Source organism: Echinops telfairi, unplaced genomic scaffold (genome assembly GCF_000313985.2).
Source record: "Echinops telfairi isolate 266 unplaced genomic scaffold, ASM31398v2 ScPeMD7_44;HRSCAF=162, whole genome shotgun sequence".
NCBI classification, from domain to species: domain Eukaryota; kingdom Metazoa; phylum Chordata; class Mammalia; order Afrosoricida; family Tenrecidae; genus Echinops; species Echinops telfairi.
Genome location: NW_022103942.1, coordinates 1,908,036 through 1,929,761, shown reverse-complemented (window position 1 = coordinate 1,929,761; position 21,726 = coordinate 1,908,036). Strand labels below are relative to the sequence as shown.

At 38.2% G+C, this 21,726-nt stretch overlaps 1 protein-coding gene across 1 annotated transcript in view; it reads left to right on the top strand.

The window, feature by feature from the left end:
* CENPI (centromere protein I) overlaps window positions 1–21,726 on the top strand; it is a 93,101-nt gene that overhangs the window by 25,277 nt on the left and 46,098 nt on the right. Inside the window, exons 8-14 of the mRNA XM_004711207.2 lie at window positions 10,433–10,522; window positions 12,128–12,256; window positions 12,472–12,639; window positions 12,778–12,898; window positions 13,939–14,030; window positions 16,054–16,171; window positions 16,262–16,326. Coding sequence (XP_004711264.1) covers window positions 10,433–10,522; window positions 12,128–12,256; window positions 12,472–12,639; window positions 12,778–12,898; window positions 13,939–14,030; window positions 16,054–16,171; window positions 16,262–16,326 — 783 coding nt within the window. The remainder of the gene's footprint in view (window positions 1–10,432; window positions 10,523–12,127; window positions 12,257–12,471; window positions 12,640–12,777; window positions 12,899–13,938; window positions 14,031–16,053; window positions 16,172–16,261; window positions 16,327–21,726) is intronic.

Sequence of the window (21,726 nt, the reverse complement as noted above, 5' to 3'; positions counted from 1 at the left end):
TGGGTTAATGTTGGACTTGTGGGCTTGGGCAGCACTGGGTTGGGATGTTTTCTTGATGCTCACTTAACCTTTATATAAAACTCTCTCTTATACATGAATTTCTGTGAATTTGTTTCTCTGAAGTACCCAGACTAACACAGGTGTTTTCTGAGTAGCTACCCCAGATACTACAGTAAACCAGATTTACTGTAGTAACATCTGCAATTAACAACATATAACATACCCAAAACACAAACATTACCACACTAAAACAATTCTGGTTTTACTCCTCCCTCCACTTTTTCTGTTGGGCATTTTTCACTGATGTAGTTGTAAATTCTATATCAGATAGGTTTAATTTGTATGTATTTCTCATGCACTACATGTCGCCTTGCTTGTAGAGCTTAATTATTGATTTTTTACCCTGACGATATATAGTTTTATATTTACCCATTGTGTTATATTTTTTTAATTATTTTAAAAAAATCATTTTATTAGGGGCTCTTACCCTTCTTTTTTATCATTTTATTGGGGGCTTGTACAGCCCTTACAATAACCCATACATCCATCCATTGTGTCGAGCACATTTGTACATATGTTGTCATCATCATTTTCAAAACATTTTCTTTATACTTGAGCCTTTGGTATCATCTCATTTTTTCCCTCCCTCCCCCTTCCTCCTTCATGAACCCTTAATAATTTATAATTTTTTTTTCATGTCTTACAGTGACCGATGTCGGCCTTCACCTACTTTTCTGTGGTGCATCCCCCTGGGAGGGGGCTATTTATGTCAGTCATTACGATCGGTTTCTCCTTTCTCCCCCAACCTTCCCCTTTCCCTCCTGATATCACTACTTTCATTGTGGTTCCTGAGGGTTTTATCTGTCCTGGTTTCCCTGTGTTGCCAGCTTTTATGTGTACCCATATACATGCTCTCGTCTAGCGGGACTTGTAAGGTAGAATTGGGGTCATGATAGTGGGGTGGGGCGGGGGAAGAAGCATTAAAGAACTAGAGGAAAGTTGTATTTTTCATCGGTGCTGTATTACACCCTGACTGGCTTGTCTCTTCCTTGTGACCCTTCTGTAAAGGGGATGTCCAGTTGTCTACAGATGGGCTTTGGGTCTCTACTCTGCACTCCCCCTCATTCACAATGATATGACTTTGTTCTGGATCTTTGATGCGTGATACCTGATCCCATTAACACCTCAGATCATACAGCTGGTGTGCTTCTTCCATGTGGGTTTGGTTGCTTCTCAGCTAGATGGCTACTTGTTTATCTTCAAGCCTTTAAGACCCCAGACACTATATCTTTTGATAGCCAGGCACCATCAGTTTTCTTCATCACATTTGCTTATGCACACATTTGACTTCAGTGATCTTGTTTGGAAGGTGAGCATCACAGAATGCCAGGTTATTAGAACAAAGTGTTCTTGTGTTGAGGGAGTACTTGAGTAGAGACCCAATGTCCGTCTGCTACCTTAATACTTAACAAATAAGTATATGTACATAGATCTTTTCCCCTATCCTTATATATAAATATATTTACAAAAGTACATACCTGTATTTAGACCTCTATAAATATCCTTTGTCTCCTAGTTCTTTCCTCTATTTTCTTTTACTTTCCTCTTGTCCCACTATCATGTTCGGCCTTCATTTGGATTTCAGTAATTCCTCTCGGCAACATTGCCCTTGACCACGCCTCCCCAGGTATCCTTTCCCTTCCTCGACATCAATTTTAGATCACTTATTGTTCCCTTGTCCTTGAGTTGGTTGACATTCCCCTGTTTTTCCCCCTCCTTCCTCTCTCCCATGTCCCACCCGAGTCCATTGTTTTCTTATCCGGATTGTTTATCTCCCCCCCCTATTTTATCTAGATAAACATGCAGAGCATGCAGAGACGATAATAAGCACAGAAACAAGACAGCAAAACAAAGCCACAGAAAACAAAACAACAACCAACAAAAACCAAAACCAATGACAACAACAATAACAAAAGCCTATAAATATAGTTCCTGGTCTGTGTGTTGATCTTTAGGAGTCTTTTCCTGTCCAGTCTGATGAGGTCCCTTGCCCTGGCCCTACAGTCTATTTTTGGTATTCCCTGGGAACTTCGTTGCTCTGTGCCCCTTGCTGCTCTGTTGTATGCCCTTAGCGTTTCACCCGGTGTGGTAGGGTCAGATGGAGCACAGTTGCCGCACTGTCTCCAGTGTTGTCCCCCTTAGTGCTATGGGTCAGTGAGGGACGTCGTGTCTCGTGGTGGGGCCGGCCCTGTGGTACTCTCTGTGCATTGGCTGTTCTGAGCAGGAATATTGTCCTTGGCTTTATGGGCCAGGATGTGTTCCACTCTCTCTCCTTCCCTCTTTGTTTGTTCCTGTGTGCTCTGATCAGACGTGCCCCTCTCCCTGAGCTGTCGCTTCACTGCCGTCCTCTGAAGTGAATTCTTCTACGGGGAGGAGGGGGCTGTCCACATAGTTGGGATTGGGGCTGGCCCTGCAGATCTCTCTGTTGGTTCCCTGCTTCTTGCCAGTGTGTTGCATTCATGTCTTGGCCCACCAGGTTGAAGTCTGTTCCCTTTCTCCCTCTATTGTGAAGATATAAACAGTACCCTCCACTTGGATGGGTTAATGCCTCATTCCCCCACTGTCCATGTCTTTTTTTTCTTTCTTTCCCCCTCTTTATTTGGCTATCCTATGTATCTCTGGATTAGGTCTGGCCCCTGCCATAGTACCTGGACTTCACCCAGTAGCTTTTCCTATAACATTCCAGACATCAGTCCTATTGAGCATAGTTGTACTAGGTTGCCATCATCATTTTCTCAACATTTACTTTCTGTTTGAGCCCTTGGCATAGTGACGTTTTGTAGTGATCTCTTTCTCTTTTGTGTTTTAGTATCCCAGGTGTGTGGATTCAAATGAATGCTTAATGTTCTTTCCCTTCCATTTGCAAAACTCCTTTAAGTAGTATACCAGCGCTTCTATTTATTTGTCATTGCCTTGACATCCCTTCATTTTTGAATGACAGTTTTACTGTATAAGGAATTATTGATGGGCTATTGTTTATATGTAACTCTATTGTCTTCTGGTCACTAGGTTTCTGGGGAGAAATCTGTATTAGCACTTTGGATGGGCCCTTGGTGTGCTATATGGTAATGTTCACTTCCTGTTTTCAGAATTGGTTGCCGCAAGTTTTATTACAATGTCTCATGGAATGGACCTCTTTGTTTTTCTCTGTTTGGAATTTGTGTAGTATTTGCAAGTGTGGTTCCTTATTTAGGCCTGGGAAATTCTGAGTATCTCTTAGAAAAGTTTTCCTATGTCATTATTTTATTATCACAAAGCTCCGGAATTCCAAAAATTCTAATGTTAGATTTTTTTAAACTGAGTAGCACATTTCCATTTGGCTTTTTTTTCTTTGTTCTCCTGTTTCTTTTGAGAAGGAGTTTAGTTACTGTCTCCTAGTTCCCTTATTCTATCTTTTGTCTGTTCATGTCAGTTTTGAATGTTGCTCTTGCTTCTAGTTCACTTAAGACATTCTTCAATTCCAGTATTTCTTTGTTTTTATTAAATGCTCCCCATCTCCTTACTGAGTTTCTCATTTTGTTTCCTGGTCTCCACGAATTTGTTTACTCTGTTTTTTGCTGCCTTTAAACATTCTTACTACTATTGTTTGGGAGTCTTTTCTTTTTCTCATTATAGTGGCCTCCATAAGAGAACTGTCTGCATCATATTTTTCTTTTGTGATTTCGTGTGTCTCTTTTTTTTCTGAATGTGAGGTATTTTAACATTTTCTGGTGATATTCAGAAATTGGATGATTTCCGTGTTTCAAGGAATTATTTTCAGGTTGAACCTCTACTGTTTTCGAAGTTCCACTAGAGGGCACTGAAGCCCTTTGGTTCTTTCAGTGCTGCGGCAGCAGTTCTGTGTTAGGCTTCATCTTTGTTATACATGGGTTCTAGTCTCCACGGCTTTTAGGCATTTTGAAAAGTTGTAATCCACTTCCTGTGTATGAATTTGCTGGTGTTTGAGATCCCACTCTCTTCTGGATTTCTTCCCTTCCCTTTCTAAAGGCCTTGCTTTCCCTCTGTGACTAATTTTCACATTCATGGGACTTTTTACTGGGTCAGGTGGATGTAGTAGAAGCTGGCTTTCCTAAGATGAAGTTGGCGAGCATTTTATGTCCTTCCCTCAGAAGCGACCCCAAGCAAGTTGTGTGTAAGAAGCCAGTCATTTCTCCCTGTGTTGCCTGTTAGGTGTATTTTTCTCACCCTGGCATAAATGTGGTTCTAGAGACTTTTCTGTGGCCCAGAGTTCTTGTGGCCACTTGCTTCTGGGGTTGGTGAGATTTAATAGCACTCACTCACAGTATCTTGGCTTTCCAGTGCCCTGTCCCAAGTGTGTGACTTAGGAATTCCCACAGCCAGTCTGCACCACCTTTGTCAAACTATACTTTGTTAGTTTAGCTCCCATCTGGTGCTACTTTTTCAGTGTTGCCTATTCCCTTTCCAACATGATTGCAGTGAGCCAAGTCCTCTGTAGCTTTGGCCAGAAATTCCCAGCTTCTCTGTCAACCCTATTCTTCCTGGTCCTTGTTTGGGGCTCACCTTAACTCTCCAACACTTTAACTGCCACCAGAATCTTTGAGATCCCACTTTATTTGTTCAGTGGGTTTGTTGCAGGGGGATAAAATTGTTCACTCCCCCATCTTGTGTCTCCTGCTCACCTCTCCAATGATCATGCTTTTCTGAACCTCTTTTTGTATGGAAGTATATTTCACGTCTCTTGATTATATGTCTAGGAGGAGAATTGCTGGGTCATATGTTAACTTCGAGGACCCTGGGTGGTGCAAACATTTTGCGCTTGACTCCTAATCTAAAGGTTGGTGGTTCAAAGCCATCTACCGGCACTGTGATAGGAAGGCAGGGCTTTTTTTCTGTAAATATTACAGCTAAGAAAATCCTAATGGGCAGTTCTGTTTTGTAACACATGAGGTTGCCGTGACTCAGAATTGACTTGACAGCCAAGGGTTTGGTTTGGTTATAGTAATTATTATTATTTTTGTTGTCAGTTAGATGGAGATTTACATTTCAGCTCACAATTTGGTTGTGTTTTTTTTAAATTTTTTGTTACTTCAGTGGGAGCTTACATTTCTGCTCATCGTTTTTATACTCAACAATTTGAATGACTAATCAACCCCCCTAACAGCTTTCCATGCTCCTTCCCCTCTTCTTTCCCCCATCACTTCTTGCATATTATTTGCCCCTTCACCTCGTGTTCTACCCCCATAAAGAGGGGCAGTTCTACTTTGTCCCGTAGGTTCACTATGATTCAGAATTGACTCCGTGGCAGAGAGTGGGACCTTCTAGCTTATTGCTCCCTGTCCTTCCCACTCCAGGTAGGCATCAAAGCCTGTTTCTCTCGGTATAGAAAACATCTTGGGTTTTTTTTTCCTTTCACAGCAATGGTCTCACTTAATATTTGTCCTTTCGTTACTGACTGGCATCCGTCAGAATAATGTCCCCCAAATCATCTGTATCCTGAGGTATTTCCGTTTCTTCATGATTCTTTAGTTATACATAGTATTTGATTTAGATTTTTGACCAACTGCAAAACTTTTTCACAGCAGCGTGTACCATTTTACATCCTCAGTCTCTGTTTTATCTTTTCTCTTTCTTGATTATTTCCAATGAAGCAAAAGCATTTTTAAATTTTAAAACAGTGTTGCTGAAAATCTATACACAGAAAATACAGTCCACATTTTCTGTATGTCTAATTCAGTGATATTGGTTACATTCTTCATATTGTATCCTCATTCTGTCTCCATCCAAATTATTTAACTTCCATTAATTCAGATGTACCACCCGCTAAAGTTCTCACTGGGATTTAGAGTTACTGTTGTTAATTTGATCTTATGGATAGTTCTTTAAAAGAATGCAGTATTCAGGGAAATGTTTTTTGACAATTGGTCTAAGTTGTTCTTGGATTTAACACTAGGTTTAAGTACATTTCTTATGTACCTATCTCTATGGACATGCATCAAATTGACACGTGATAGAAAGCACACATTTTCTTGAGAAAATAACCTATTTTATTTACAAACAACATAGTTATACACTACTCAATTATAAATGAAACTATGTAATACTGTATATTTCTATAAAATGTATAATATTTAACATTATACAATATTTAAGATATTGGCTTTGGCGTGTCATCAAGGTCGCTTGGGTCCATCAGTATGACAAGCTCAGCTATATTACTTGTCTTTACTTTTGATGTTGACTTTCTAAGAACTTCTTGACTATGTTTATATTTATTATTGCAATGATGCTTTCATGAGTAAAGCCTATTTATTGGGATTAATATTCATTTCACGTTCACATCAAAGTGCTGTGTTTCTGTAGAGGTAGGTATACATACCATACAGAGACTTTCTAGATTAGAAGGCTTAAAACAAAATACATTTGCACATATATTTATCTCGTTCAATGGATAAACGTCAGCATAAATGGTAGGAGGTAAATGTAAATGATTTCTGTGATTTTCATTGAAGAAATTGAAATATCAAGACGACGCATCCTGTAAACCTAGTGTTAAAGATGACTTACAGGGATAGCTTTTGTTCAGTGCTTAAGATTAAAGCAGGACAATGGATTCAAAGCTCCTGCCAGTCTCACTGGTTGTGTCCATGAAATCTTGAGGCCATGTTGTGGTTACTAGGTGTCGTTGGTTCTGACTCCTAGCAACCCCCCTATGCACAACAGAACGGAACACTGTCCAGTCCTGCACCATCCTCACAGTTCTTATGTTTGAGCCCATTGTTGCAGCCATCTGGTTCTGGGGCTTCCTTTATTATTTTGCTGACTCTCTGCTTTACCAAACATGATGTCCTTCCTTGTGAAATTATCTCTCCTGACAACATGTCCAAAGTACATGAGACAAAGTCTCGCCATCCTTGCTTCTAAGGAGCATTCTGGCTGTACTTCTAAGACAGACTTTTTGGTTCTGTGGGCATCCATGGTACTAGTTTACCAAAAATTCGGTTGGTGTTAGGGCAAAACTTTCAATAACACTCATTCACAAAGGCAAAAGCGTGTCTTCCAGCCTAATATATGTCATAAGAAAGCAGGGATGGCATTAAAATAGTAAATATATGGTGGTCCTGGGCCTCCGTTCATTAGGCACCCACGTTGGACTTTGGTCCAGCTGTTTCTTTGTTTTGTTTTGTTTGTCTTGATCTTTTACACCAAAACTGGGCTGATTTCAACTATTAAGTCTACAGACTTTCATGTGGAGTCTTTGGGACTTTCTACATATAGGATCATGTCATTTGTAAATACTGCTTTTCCCCCTAATTTGGATACCTTTTCTTTTTCATGCCTCATTGCTCTAGCTTGGACTTCCAGTATAACAGTGAATGAATGATAAGAGGGCATCCTTGTCTTGCTCTTGTTCTCAAGAGGATTCTTGGTCTTTCTCCATTGAGTACAGTACTAGCTGTTTGTTTTGTTTGTAATAGATACTTTGATTTAAGGACCTTTTCTTTTTTAACTTTCAATTAAGTGGTTTATATAGCAGATCATTTTACATTCAATAATCCATACACATTATTTCAACTCATCTACTGTAATTTTCTCCATGTATTTTCATTTACTCATTTCTTCCCTGCTTTCTGTTTCCATTCCTTCTTTTTTTATATAGCGTTCTGAAAGTTGTCCTTGGGTAAATGCTGCGCTTTTCATTTTAAATAGTTTATTCTTTTAACGTGAGGGTGAGACATTCCTTTATCCTCCAACCTTCGTTTACCCTATCCCAACACCAATATTCCCTTCCATGGCACTGCTCTTCTCTGCTGCGTTTGATATTCCCTTGCAACGACCACATAGAACTCACAGACAATATAATACTCATGATTACGGGGTTTCTTAGGGAAACTAATAGTTCGCAAATTGGTATCAGAAATGGTCAGGGTCTAGCAGCTCTTAGAATAATTAACCATTTGAGATAAAAAAGAATAGCATTTACCCAAGAACAAAATTCAGAGGGTTAGGGAAGAAGGAGGATTGGAAACAGGACACAGAGAGAATGTGGGCTAAGTGATGATACGATGTGAATTAGGTGAGGGTCACTGCTCAGGTATCAGTTTTATATTTAGCAGTGCACGTACATTCTGTTTCATCCATTTCAATCCCCTCAGTGTAATACCACGTAGTCCCACCTCCTGCCTGTGTTTCCTATTTTCATTCCTCCTCCTTTCTTAATTTTCTGAACTTTGTCCGTGGGTAAGTGCTGTCCTTTTGAACTCAGATGGTTGCATATTCTAAGGTTTTCTGTGTGTTCATTAGCATGACCGTTCCCCTGATAGACATATCCCCTGTTTGACAGAAAGTTGAGCCACAGAGACGAGTTCACTTCCAGACCTGAAGGATAACCAAGAGACCATAGTCTCAGAGCTTCTACCAGTCTCAGTTTAATCAGTAAGCCTTGTCTCTTGCATGATTTTGAGTTTTGCTCCACATTTTTCTCCCAGTCGAACTTGCACCTTCAAAGGTGATCGATCCTTTTTAGAGCAATTGGTAGTGGTGGCCTGACCCCATCTTCTTCTGGTCTCAGGACTGTGAAGACTGATGTTTACATGGTCTGTTAGTCCACTGAACTACTCATTGACATGTATTTTCCAATTTCTTCCCCTTTGGATGTGGAGAAAACAATACTTGCAATTTAAGATATGCAACCGCGTGTTTGTGTTTGTATCCCGTTTTCTGCTAAAGATAGCCCTGTCCCTATAGTTTGTAAATCCTTACAGTGACTTATGGTACCTAAGTATCGGAGTAAAGGCCTATATCTGTTGACCTATCCCTGGGTAAATGGGGATGGATGAGAAAGGGCTTTGTGTTAACAGTTGGGGGTCTGGTCTGGCCAGGGCTGGGAGCTGGCATTTCTTTGGACTGGTTTGATAGAATTGGTATGGCAAACAGGACTAGCTTCAGAAATCCTGGCTGCTCAGAATGAAGGAGGAGATGAGAAGGTGGAGCGCCTGAGATTTTCAGGGCACTAAAATATTCTGTGGGATACTGTGATAGTGGACATGTGATTCCCATTTGTTGCCATCCTTATTTCATACTGTATTTGTTTAAACAGTTTTCATATATTGAAGCAACTTAGGAACAACAGAATTGTGTGTGAATGGATATATTGGATGGTGTAAGACTTATCTGCACAGCCAGATGTAGCAAACACAGCAGTGAATGGCATCTTTCACCGTAAAACTATTGTTTTGATAAACCTTATTTCATTTACATAAAGCTACTTGACACTGTACTGCATCATGCCATTTGTCAGATTTTTCTAGTAAATTTCCCAGGACTAATGATAATCAGATCTGAATATTTCCTTTGCCTTGTTTTCTTGCCCCTCCCCATTTGTCTTAACCCTTGATGGCTAAATTAAAGACGAATTAACTCTTTGAAAGGATGATGGTATAGTAGTTAAGTTCTTAGCTGTTAATAATTAAAAGTTCAGTGATACAGTAGTTACATTCACATTTACTAACCACGGAAAGTTTAGTGGTTTGAACCAACTAGCTACTATGGAAGAGAAAGATGAGGCCGTCGGCTTCTATAAAGGTGACAGTCTTGGAAAATCTATGGGGCGGGTCTACAGAGTCACTGTGAGTCAGTCAACTTGATGGTAAACAGTAACAACACATTCGGAAGCCAGGGGTGGTTCAATGGTAGAATTCTCACTTTCAAGGTAAGGAAACCTAGCCTTGATTCCTAGCCAGCATACCTGAAGCATACCCACCATCCATCCGTCCGTGGAGGTTGTGTGTCTCTATGATGATGGATAGACGTTAGTGATGTTTTTGGACTAGGAAGAAAGGCCTGATAATCAACTTCAGAAAACCAGCCATGTAAAACCTATAGATCACAACAGTTCAGTCCTATTTTGCAAGCAACTCTTTGAGTCCCGAGTACCCCCACAGTGAGAGTACGCTGTGTTAGCTAGACTGGTAAGCTTTTGACATGGCAGAGAAGATTAAACTAGCAAGAGAAGAGAGAAAATACAAGGGAGAAGTAACACAGGCAAAAGGTCATAAAAGAGGTTGTAAGAATTCTAACATGATGAATGTAATTAATGTCACTGAACTGTACACTTAAAGTGGTTAAAATCGCAAAATTTTTGTTAAGTATATTTTACTACCATAAGATTAAAAGAAAAGAAAGGTTGTAGGTTGAAGAATTTGTTTTACTGTGGTTGATTTAAAGGTCAGGTTATTCATTCTTTGATTTTTAGAAAGTACCTTCCTATAGCAATATTTTATAGTAAAATTAGAGTCTGAATGTATGTGTAGTTTCAGTTTGTTTTTTAATTACATTTTTTTTCATGCTTCTCTTCCTCCCCTCCCAGCCAGTTTCTAATGAGTATGAATTGAAAATTCTTATTTTATTTCAGGGCATGCAGCCTCATCTCCAAGCTTTGCTGTCTTTGTATAAATTATATGCTCCTAATTTGATTTCTGTCTCTTTGCCTACAAGGAAGAAGGTAAGGAAGTAAGGACAGAAATCATCTTGAGATTGATGTTATTTTTCATAAGATTATTTTTTATGTATTTTGACTGAATTTTTTTGTGTACTATTTTAAGATCTAGTATTGTACTACTTGGAGTCCTGGTCGCATGGTGGTTAAGTGTTGGGCCAGTAACTGTTAGATATGCAGTTCGAAACCACCAGCTGCTCCGATGGAGAAAGATGAGGCTTTCTACTTCCATAAAAAGTTACAGTATCATTTCTGACCTGTGAACGTTACTTGGAATTGACTCATTGGCAGTCAGTTGAAGTTCTAGTTATTCTACTATTGTTGGAATGTATTGGCAGGGGTCACTGGCATTTTGTTTTAATTATATTTGATGTGTAAGGGTGGGTCAAAAAGTATTGCTTTAAGGTCATAGACACATGTATTACATTTAAAAAAACATCAAAATGTGAAGCTGTTGTTTCTTGGCCTATCCTCCATCTAAGTCTATTTACTTCTGAAGGTGACAGTTACATACATCTCTCTAACCTTTCCCTGAAGACATCTGCACTCTTTGATTTACACCAGTCAAAATGGTAGTTTTGGGCATCCTCAAAAGACTCACATACCACATTTTCAAAGTTCTTTGAGTTTGAGGAGCAAAAAGAAGTCTGTAGGGTGGATGGGATAAGGCTTACCAATGAAATTTTCATAGGACAATCCTTACTGCGCTTGAAGAAAGAGCAGATATATTGTCATGATGGGAAATCTTTCCTCAGTGCAATGTTCTTGGCACTTTTCTCACCAAGGCAATTTTCAATTTTAAAACTTTTTTCCAAATAATTGCCTCTGTGATTGTTCTGTGTCCTCTGAGAAAATTTTTCAAGATTGCCCCCTTGAAATTCTCCCAGTCCCATAAACAGAGCCAACTTCTCTGCCTTGAATATAAACTGATCAGTAGATCTCCCCAGCAGCCACAGTTTTGGTTGGACCTTTTAGTTTTGGGAGGCACTCTGCTGGCACTAAGATTTGTTTGCAGCCATCCCACTGATAATGCAGAAGTAGGAGTACTTTTAGACTCATCTTCATATTTTAGTCAGTTTGATTTTTTTTCTGTGTCTATTTTTTTCTTTTACTGACCATTTTATTAGGAGTTAATCCAGACAGCATACTATTCCACAGTTCAATTACATCAAGCAGTATTGTACAATTGCTACCACAATCAGTTTCAAAACATTTTCTTCCTTCTTGGGTTCTTTTATCTTTCCCCCTCCCCCTCCCCCACCGTACCTCCCAGGAACCCTTACTCTACTTGCTGTCTCTATAGGTTCATCAATCCTGGGTTTCACAGACTGAAAAGCAAAAAAACATATAACAAAGATTCGAGAAAACTGCCCACAATGACAAAATCCATCAGAGATAAACCCTAATATGACCGAAAAAACACAAAGAAAATATTGAAAACCAGATCGAGCCCAAAGTGTATACATTTGTAATCAGAAAGGAAAAACTCTAGTTGTATTTGAGTGGATGTAAGATCTTTCATAGTTGATGTATTTCAGTTAATGGAAAGTTTAGATTTATGTTTCTCTAACTTTGGGGTGCCTCTCATGTACTTTATATCTAAATTTATAGATCTGTTTTAAGAATTCAGGAAGTTTGTGGCAGGTGGCTCTGAATGCTGTGAGGCAAAGAAACACGGAACCGTCTCCAGTGTCCTTGAAGCTGACATTGCATTCAGCTAAAATTCGCCCTATAAAACGAGTGAGTATTTAACACTCCACAGTTTTCCTCATCTTCTTTCATTGGAAGCCATTCGGATGTTGGAGGATAGTTTAGGTATTTAAATACTTTTTAATTATTCAGGATTTCATGTAAATCATATTCAGACCTGTGTAGTTAACCCACCTTAATAATTCCTTCTGCATTTTTAATGTATAATATGTTTAGTGAACTGAATTATTTTCTCTTTTCTTTAGAAATGTAAATCTGACTCAATTATACCGGAGTCAAAGTCCACTAATTATGGCAAAGAATGTGGACAGAAAGAAATGAGCCTTCCTGATTTCCTCAGTAACATTTGTGCATTTCCAATAGAAAAGCTTCAAAGCTTCCCTCAACTCTTAAAAAACATCCATTGCTTAGAGGTATGTGACAGCCATAAGCCTATGTACATTTTCTGTTTGGCATTCATTTTTCTCATGTAGGTCCTGTACAGTGATTTCCTTGTTGCTCTGACTCAAATTTTATATGCTTATGATTGATCGTTTATCCTGTCTTTGCAGCTGCCTGGCCAGCTGGGCTCGATACTCAACAATTCTCTACTCCTTCACTATATCAACTGTGTCAAAGACGAGTCCATCTCATTGAGATTCTATCACTGGCTAAGTCAAACATTACAAGAAGGTAAGAATTTACTCCTTTAAAAACATTGGATGAATAAGAAAGGCAGAAGATAGTTTAGATCATAAGGACAGCAATTTCTAGACAGGAGGAGGCTTATATGCTGTAGTTATTTCCTATATTTAAGCATGAATCCTTTATTGAAATTTTCAAGGACAACAAGAAAGGACAGCTGGTGTTTTGACCTCCAAACTATTCACTGGGTGGCATACTTTAATGTTAGTCACCATTCAAGGCTTCTCCATCTTTGTATGTCCAAAAACTTGCCTATTTTGTGTTTAAAGTCCATCAAATGCTAAGCAAACTCAAAAGAGGCTATTGCGTGAGCCGGAATGTTAACTTGGTGTTTTGTAATAGAAGTTATTCTTTTCTGATGACAAAATATTTCATGTCTGGCAAGTGGCACATCCCGTCTCTGCTATTGGTACATGTAGGAACCCAATTAGCCACTAGGAGGTTTCTTAATTATAGAAGTAAAGGAAAGGGCCAGTGGGGCTTTCTTCCAGGCCATGCATGTCACTCCAGTTCCTCCAAGGTGATTTTGCTAGAGATGGTATTTCTCTTGACCGGGTGTAATGTATCTTCCCCGGACAAACAACTCTTGGCTCTTAAAGTCGTTTCCACTTTTGATTCTAATACTGTGTAGTCCTGCCACTCTTAGATGACACCATGCTTGCTTGCTTATCCTAATTAAAATTTGAGCTATTCTCAAACCTGTTTCTTTTAGTTGTTGCAAAATATTCTTAAACTTTTAGCTCACATATTTATAATCTCGGGTTATTATGTGACAAAAGTCTAATCACGTGCATTATATGTGAACGTTACCTGTTGACTTTTTCAGTTTAACATTTCCCCTCTATTACCAAGTTCTTGAGCAACCAGCTCACCCCACATAACTGTTAGCCATCTACAATATGAGGTACTCATGATGTATGAAGCTCACAGTTTGTTTATATTCGTCAGTTATTTCTCATGTTAGACTTAGTAATTATGCTTTGTGTGGCTTTCCAACCAACAGCTTGTGTTTAATATTTCTGCTCTAGAATGTCTCTGGTACAAGTTGAATAAATTGGAGTATAAAACACATTTTACCAGCATACTGGACTCTGTCATCAGGGCACAGCACTTCCTACAAGTAAGATTCCATTTGTTTCCAACACACTCCACATTCTGCACTGAAATGTACTGAGATGTCCATTGGAAAGGCCTTTTTATTAGTGCTGCAGCATCTTTTTAAAACCATATTTACCCAATTTGAAACTTACTAGAAACAGAGCTGAGATCTCCTTTGTAATTTGTACTGTTAGATTTGAGGAAAGAATTCATTAAATTGTGACAACAAGGGAGCAATGTCTAATGTAGAAAATGAACCAAAGATGCGATTGAATGCATTCAATTAGTTGCAGAAAGCAGGGAAGTAAATCTCGTAGTGTCACTACTTGTGTTCTTATATTCCACAAACAATTTTTTAAAAAACATTTTGTCGAGGGCTCTTACAGCTCCTGTAACAATCCATATATCAGTTGTATCAAGCACATGTATACATATGTTGCCATCATTCTTTTCTATTAAGCCCTTAGTGTCAGCTCCTCTCTATCCCCCCTCACCCTTGTGGCCCCGTGATAAATTATAAATTATTATTTTCATATCTTACACCGACCACTGTCTTCCTTCCCCAATTGTTTCTGTTGTTCGTCCCCCTGGAGTGGGGATGCGGTCAATCATCATGATTATGTGTCGGTCATCACGATCAGTTCCCCCTTCCTCCCCTCCTCTCTCCACCTACTCCCTGCCCTCCTGGTATTGCTACTTCCATTCCTGTCCCTGGATTCCGTGTGTCATGAGCTCTTATGTCTTAATCCAAACCTGTACGTGTGCTCCAGTCTAGCCTGCAGCAAAAGGCAGTACTTGGATCATGATAGTGGGGGGTGAGGAAGCCTGAAGGAACCAGAGGAATAATGTGTGTTTCATCCGTGCTTTACTGCACCCTGACTGACTCATCACTTCCTTGTGACCCCTCTGTTAGAGGCTGTCCTATTGTCTACAGATGGGCTTTGGATCTCTGCTCCAACCCACCTCGTTCTCAACAATATGTTTTTGTTTGTTTGTTTGTTTGTTTGCTTTGGGTCTTCTGATACCCGTTACCTGATCCCAGTGACGCCTCATGATTGTGCAGGCTGGTGTACTTCTTCCATGTGGGCTTTGTTGCTTCTCTACTAGATGACCACTTGTTTAACTTCAAGCCTTTAAGACCCCAGATGCTATATCCTTTGATAGCCGGGCAACATCCTCTTCCTTCACCACATTTGTTCATGCGCCTATTTTGTCTCCAGCGATTATGGCAGAAGGGTGAGCATCACAGAATTCCAGGTTGGCAAACAGTTTTTGAAGGACAAATGTGTTCCAGCCACTGTACTCTGCCCAGGGTAACCCTGAGTTGTACTTCAAGCTGCAGTTCCAGTATCAATACTTTCAAGAAACTTTCACTCCTCACCCCCAGTCTGGATTCATTACCTGTCCTGTGTCTTCCTATGGTTCTCGGGCTTCCCTCTAGCATGGCATGTTCAGCATTTTTTTTACACACATTATGAGCTCCTGGAAGGCAGGAACTATGTGGAGTACAGTTACTCAGTTTGGTATCTGTGATAAAAACTAATGTTTAATACATGTTAATTGAATAAATCTTAGGGAGTTAGTGTAAAACCACTGATTTAGAAGTTAGATGTGGATCATAGTAATGAGGATGAAGTGAAGAATCTGGATTTCTTGCTCTGGCAGATCATGGTGGCTTTCACTGAGAAAGGGAATATAGGAGGAGAACTTTTAGAAGAAAAGATAAATTTTAAAAAAAGATAAATTTGAAGTAAAATATGTTGATTTTGAGATGCCTGTGAGGTATTTAATAGAAGGTAGCCAGTTGACAGCTAGATAAATGAGTCTAAACTCAAAAGATATTTGGACTAGAGTTAAAAATGTAAGTGGTATATTCAGATATTAATCATTTGATCCTTCTGATGAGGAAATCTGGCAGCTAATTCAAGGCTTCTATTATATTTATGACCAAAAGGGGTCTAAGAGTATAAAAACTCTTAACAAAAATGCAGCTGAATGGAGAGTTCCTTATGTGGAACTGATAGTACTCTTGACTTATGTTACAGGAGGGCTTTTATTCCTGCGAAGTATTCCTGTATAAGAGCCTTCCTCTTTGGGATGGCAACTGTTGTCGGTTACAGTTCCTTCAACTTGTGAGCTGGATTCCTTTTAGTAACTTCTCTGGTATGTACCATGAACATTTGAGATCATTTACTATAATGTAATAGTTATTAAAATATTAAAAAGCATTTATAATATTTTTTTTATTCCTAGAGTTGAAGCCACTTATTTTTGACCACCTATCACGGCTCTTCTTTACATCAACTATGTATTTCAAGGTAACAACAAATAGTTATCTTGATTAGATTCAAATAGGAAGTTCCTGAACTCTTTTGTCCGTGTTCTCTGATTCCAAACCCATGTTACAGCAGTGGGTTCCTAATAGGATTCTCCTGGAGTTGGCCTGTGAAGCATTCTGCTTCGCATTGCTGTAAACCAGAACTACCTAAATAGCACTGAACACCCTCAAATGAAATATTGGTGGGGTTGTGTGTATTTGCTTTCCACATCCCTCTAAGAATGAATGGACAAAATGTTTTTAAAATGTATAAAACATTTGGTTTTTTCCCTAGTCAGTTAGCCTGAACTTTTCCCACTGGTAACAGATGATAAAGTGAATGAACAAGTGGCAAACATGTATTAATACAAACAAATCAGGAAATACTTAGCCAGTTCATGGTTATAATTGTAATTGTTTCATTTGATTGTTATAATTTATGTTTCTGTGTACATTAAAATGTTTATTGAGTATGCACTGTATGATAGGCACTCGTGGCACTGGTAATACAATAGTAACCAAAGCACACAAAGCTCCCTGTGATTTTCATATTATATGTATTCATTTATTATGTACATGTGTACATTTATTATGTACACACATACAATAATGATTTTCTGTTCTACTCTTATATGATAGAAGTGTGTTACAATTTTATGGTATTTTCCAAAAGGAAAATCCATTTTCCACAATGGATTCTAGGCGTTCTATTTGAATGAATTTGAGGATTACTTTCTCATAGAATAATTTTTCTTATTACAATAGAATTGCAACATTCTAAGAAGCAATATTTTCTTATCTATTTTAAAATAGTTTTATTGGTGGCATATACATCACATACTCAGGTTAATCTGTCAGTTAAATTAAGAGTTGTACAATCATTATCACAATCAATTTCAGAACATTTTCTTCTCCTACTTGTTGTTTGCTTCCCTTTTCCCTCTATCTTCCCTGGCCATGCCGAGAATTATTAATCCAATTACTCTCTCTCTAGATTTACCTATCCTGGGATGCATATACAGAAAAGAATAGAAAGCACACACTGGGAGCAAACAGCACCCAACAACAATGACTAGGCAAAACAGAATAGCCTCAATTGAAAATAAAGAAAATATTAAAAACTGAAACAACTTTATATATTTATGAAGGAAGGGGGCTTCAAAAAGTTCATGGGAAAATTCCATTATCTTTTCCATTGTTCCACGAAGTTTTTGAAGCCTCCCTAGACAAACATTTAACTGCTTAACTTTAGATATAAACCATACTTAACTTTTCTGACTTACATCCAAATTCAGTCTAATGATAATCTTATGACTGGAACATGTTCATCAACCTGGGACCACCTATATATTGATTTTGGTTTTCTATATAATTACCAAGATAGTGAACATAATTTTTAAAATCCTAATACAAAATTACATTGTATTAACCACATTTATGTTTCCATATACACTTCGTAATGTTATTTTTAAGAGAAGATACACAGCAAAACAGGCCCTAATTTAACAATTTCCACATGTACTATGCAGTGACGTGATTGCATTCTTCACGTTGTACAACCATTCTCATCCTTTTTTGCTGAATTACTCCTCCCTATTATCATCAACTGACTGCCCCCTTTGGTTCCTATATAATCTTTTGACTTGCTGTTCTCAGTTGGATCCCATATAGATGGTTTTAACAAGAGCATAATGCTCAAGGCAGACATATTTTATTAGCTCAAGCTAAACTATTATTTGGTTTTAAAACTTCAGAGGATTTATTTTTTTCAAGCTTTATTGTAAACGAGGTGAGAGCTTATGTATCAGATCATCATTTTTCCATTCAACAACTTAAAACAACAGCTTATCGACATCTCAGTGCCTTACTTACCCTGTTTCTCCTCCCTCCCTCCCCCGATTTCCCTCTTGGAGTATATTATTTTCTCCATGACACAAGTTAGCGCATGCCTCCCCTCGAGCTCATTGCTTCCCCTTCCTTTCCTCGTGAATGACTCAGGAGGAAGTCTTGCCAGTCTAACGAGCATTCTGGCTGTACTTCTCCAAGACACATTTGTTGGTTCTTCTGGCAGTCCATGGTGCTTTTAATATTCTTCACCAGCACCGTCATTCAGATCTATTGATTCTTCTTTGATCTTCCTTTTTCAGTGTCTATCGACCAACTCTGGTAACCATCAAAATCTGTTTCTACAGATATGAAAGCCTTTATCTTGATTGCGTTGTTTTATTTTAAAACTGTTTTATTGGCACATAATCCACATATCGTACAATTCAGTAGTTTAGTCATATCCAAATAGCTTTATTTCTTTTAAACAATAACTAACTGCTATCAAGTCAAATCCATATAAGACAAGGTAGAACTGCCCACTGTGGGTTTCTAAGACTGTAATTCTTTCCAGGCGTAGAAAGTCTTGTCTTTCTCCTGTGAAGTAGCTCTGGTGGTTGCCAAACTGCTCAAGCAATATTTATCCTTTTGTGTTTGACTAAATTGGCTCAGCATAACATCTTCCAAATCCATTTATGTCATGAGATGTCTCACAGGTTCGTCATTTTTAACAATACACAGAATTTCGTTGTGTATAGGTAACAAAGTTTATCTATTCTTCCACCATTGAGCACTTAGGTGCTTTCCGTCTTCTTGCTATTGTGAATAGTGCTGCAATAACCATGAGTGTGTGAGGAAACTGGCTCAGAGGCCATATTTGACCCAAGGGAGGAGAATCCAGTTCCTCTCCAGCCCAAGGGCTATTGCCACGAGGCAGAAGTCAGGCATTCCTCTCCCCTCCATCCTTCTTTCCTATTCTGATACAAACTGTACCTCCCATATTTGTTGGGGTGCATTCCTTCATAGTATTGTATTTTTAAAAATCATTTTATTGAGGGCTCGCACAACTCTATCACAATCCATCCATCCATCCATTGTGTCAAGCACATTTGTACATTTGTTACCATCATCATTTTCAAAATATTTTCTTCCTACTTGAGTCCTTGGTATCAGCTCCTCATTTTTTCCCTCCCTCCCTCACAAACCCTGGATAATTTATAAAAAATTTTTTTTCATGTCTCACACTGACCAATGTCTTCCTTCACCCACTTTTCCTGTTGTCAGTTCCCCTGGGAGTGGGGGTATATGTAGATCATTGAGGTCAGTTCGCTCTTTCTTCCCCAAACATCCCCTTACCCTTCTGGTATTGCTACTCTCATTATTGGTCCTGAGGGATTTATCAGTCCTGAATTCCCTGTGTTTCCAGCTCTTATCTGTACCCGTGTATATGCTCTGGTCTAGTCAGATTCGTAAGGTAGAACTGGGGTCATGATAGTGGGGGCGGGGAGGGAAGAAGCATTAAAGCATAGTATTAATCTTTTTTTGTTCAGTGGATTCATTTGTGATGTTGCATATTTCATTTCATATTCATGATATTTGCATCATTTATTATATTTACTAGTGATTTTTCAGATACACTTGATCTTTGCCAAAAGGCCGAGAAGCAATTATTAGTGATTTTTCAATGTTGTTAATCCTTTCAGAGAACCAGCCTCTTTATTGATTCTATTTTTTTTATTCATTTTTTTCTACTCTAATCTTTATTTTGTTTCTTCTAGGAGCTGAAGGTTTATTTTGCTGTTCTTGTTATAATTATTAGAGATTTTTATTGTGTTGATTTTGGATCTTCCTTCATTTTTGATGCATGCTTTTCCCCCTTTTCTGTTAATTGCCCTCAAAATACTGCTTGTGCTTGCACCAGAGGTTTTCATTCTCATTTCCTCATTTCATTTCATTTCCTTATTTCTTCAATTACCCAGTAGTTATTAGGGTATTTTTCAATTTTTATATTTTTTTATTTGTTTCCCTTTTGCTTCCTCTTGATGGTTTCTAATTTTATAGCGTTGCAATCTGAGATGATTCACTATATCTCATTGTTTTAAAATTTCTTGATACTAGCTTCATGGCCACATACATGATCTATTCTGGGAAATGTTCCAGGTATGCTAGAAAAAAGTATATATTGTGTTGTTGTGAGGAATGCTTTGTATATGTCTATGGGGTCATGTTGATTGTGTCTCTGTTAAACTTCTTTCTAGTTCTGTCCTTTCTCAGTAGTGGTGTATTGACATCTTCCGTGTCCTGGTGGTGTGGTGGTTACAAGTTGGACTGTTAGCCACCAGCTGTTCTGTGGGAGAAAGATGAGGCATCCTACTCCTGTAAAACAGTTATAGTTTGGAAGCCCCAAGGGCAGTTTTACCTCTCCTCTAGGGTCACTGTCAGTCGGAATTGGCTTAATGGCCATGAGTAGTTGTATGATTATTGGGGTTTTGTCTACTTCTCTCTTCAAATCTACAAGAGTTTGCTTAATATGCTTTGAAGGTCTTTCATTGAGTAAATAAATATTTATTATGTCTGCTCTTTTTCAGCTGTCCCTTCGTGAATTTTGTCTTGAAGTCTATTTTATCAGCAATTACTATGGATACGCCTGCTTTTTTTGATTACCACTAGCTTGATAGAATTTTTTTAGCCTCTGATTTTTATTTTCATTTTGTCATTGGATCTAAGCTGTGTTTCTTGTAAGCAGCATATTCATAAATCTTATATTCTTATATTTATTTAGTTATGTCTCTTGACTGATGCATTTAATCCATTGATTTCCAGTATTATAGATAGAAATGTATTTATCATTTTCATTTTGCTGTTAATTTTTTGCGATGGTTTTTTATTTTCCTGTAATTTTATGTCCTGAATTAATTTTGTTTCTAGATATTCTTTTTACTGTTGCTTTTTGTTTTACAGTTTAATGAATTTTTGTTATTTTGCTTTCTAAAAAATTTTAATGAAGTTTACCCATTTTTTTTGGTTGCCTTATTTATTACTTTTTCCCCAAGTTGTAAAACAGTCTATTCTCTCATGAAATCTACTTGACTTCTCTGTTTGAATATTTTATATCTACATTATTTCCTCTATTTATTTTTTAATTATATTTATTGCTGATTGATATTTCTGGCTCTATTTTCAACCATGTAATTTCCCTCTATAACAGAGGCATGAGAATAAAGTGGTTACCAAACAGAGTGCATTGGAGAGATGACTACAGGAGATCAAAATGATAAACCTGACTTGAATGGTTAAAACTTTATGAATTGATCCCCTTCTATTACAAGTTGGGTCTGATCTGGTTTTCAGCATTTTCTCATATTTGGATTTATCTCTGATGTATTTTTTCATTAGGGGGTGCCCTCTTAAATTTCTGTTGTATGTTTTTCAGTATATGAAACCCAGGATTGATGAACCTATAGAGGCAGCAACTAGAATAAGGGTTCCTGGAAGGTGATGGGGCGTGTTGTGCAGTGGCAGAGGGGATGTGTAAAGGGGAGCTCGAAATCAAGGAGTTCAAGGAGGAAGAGAATGT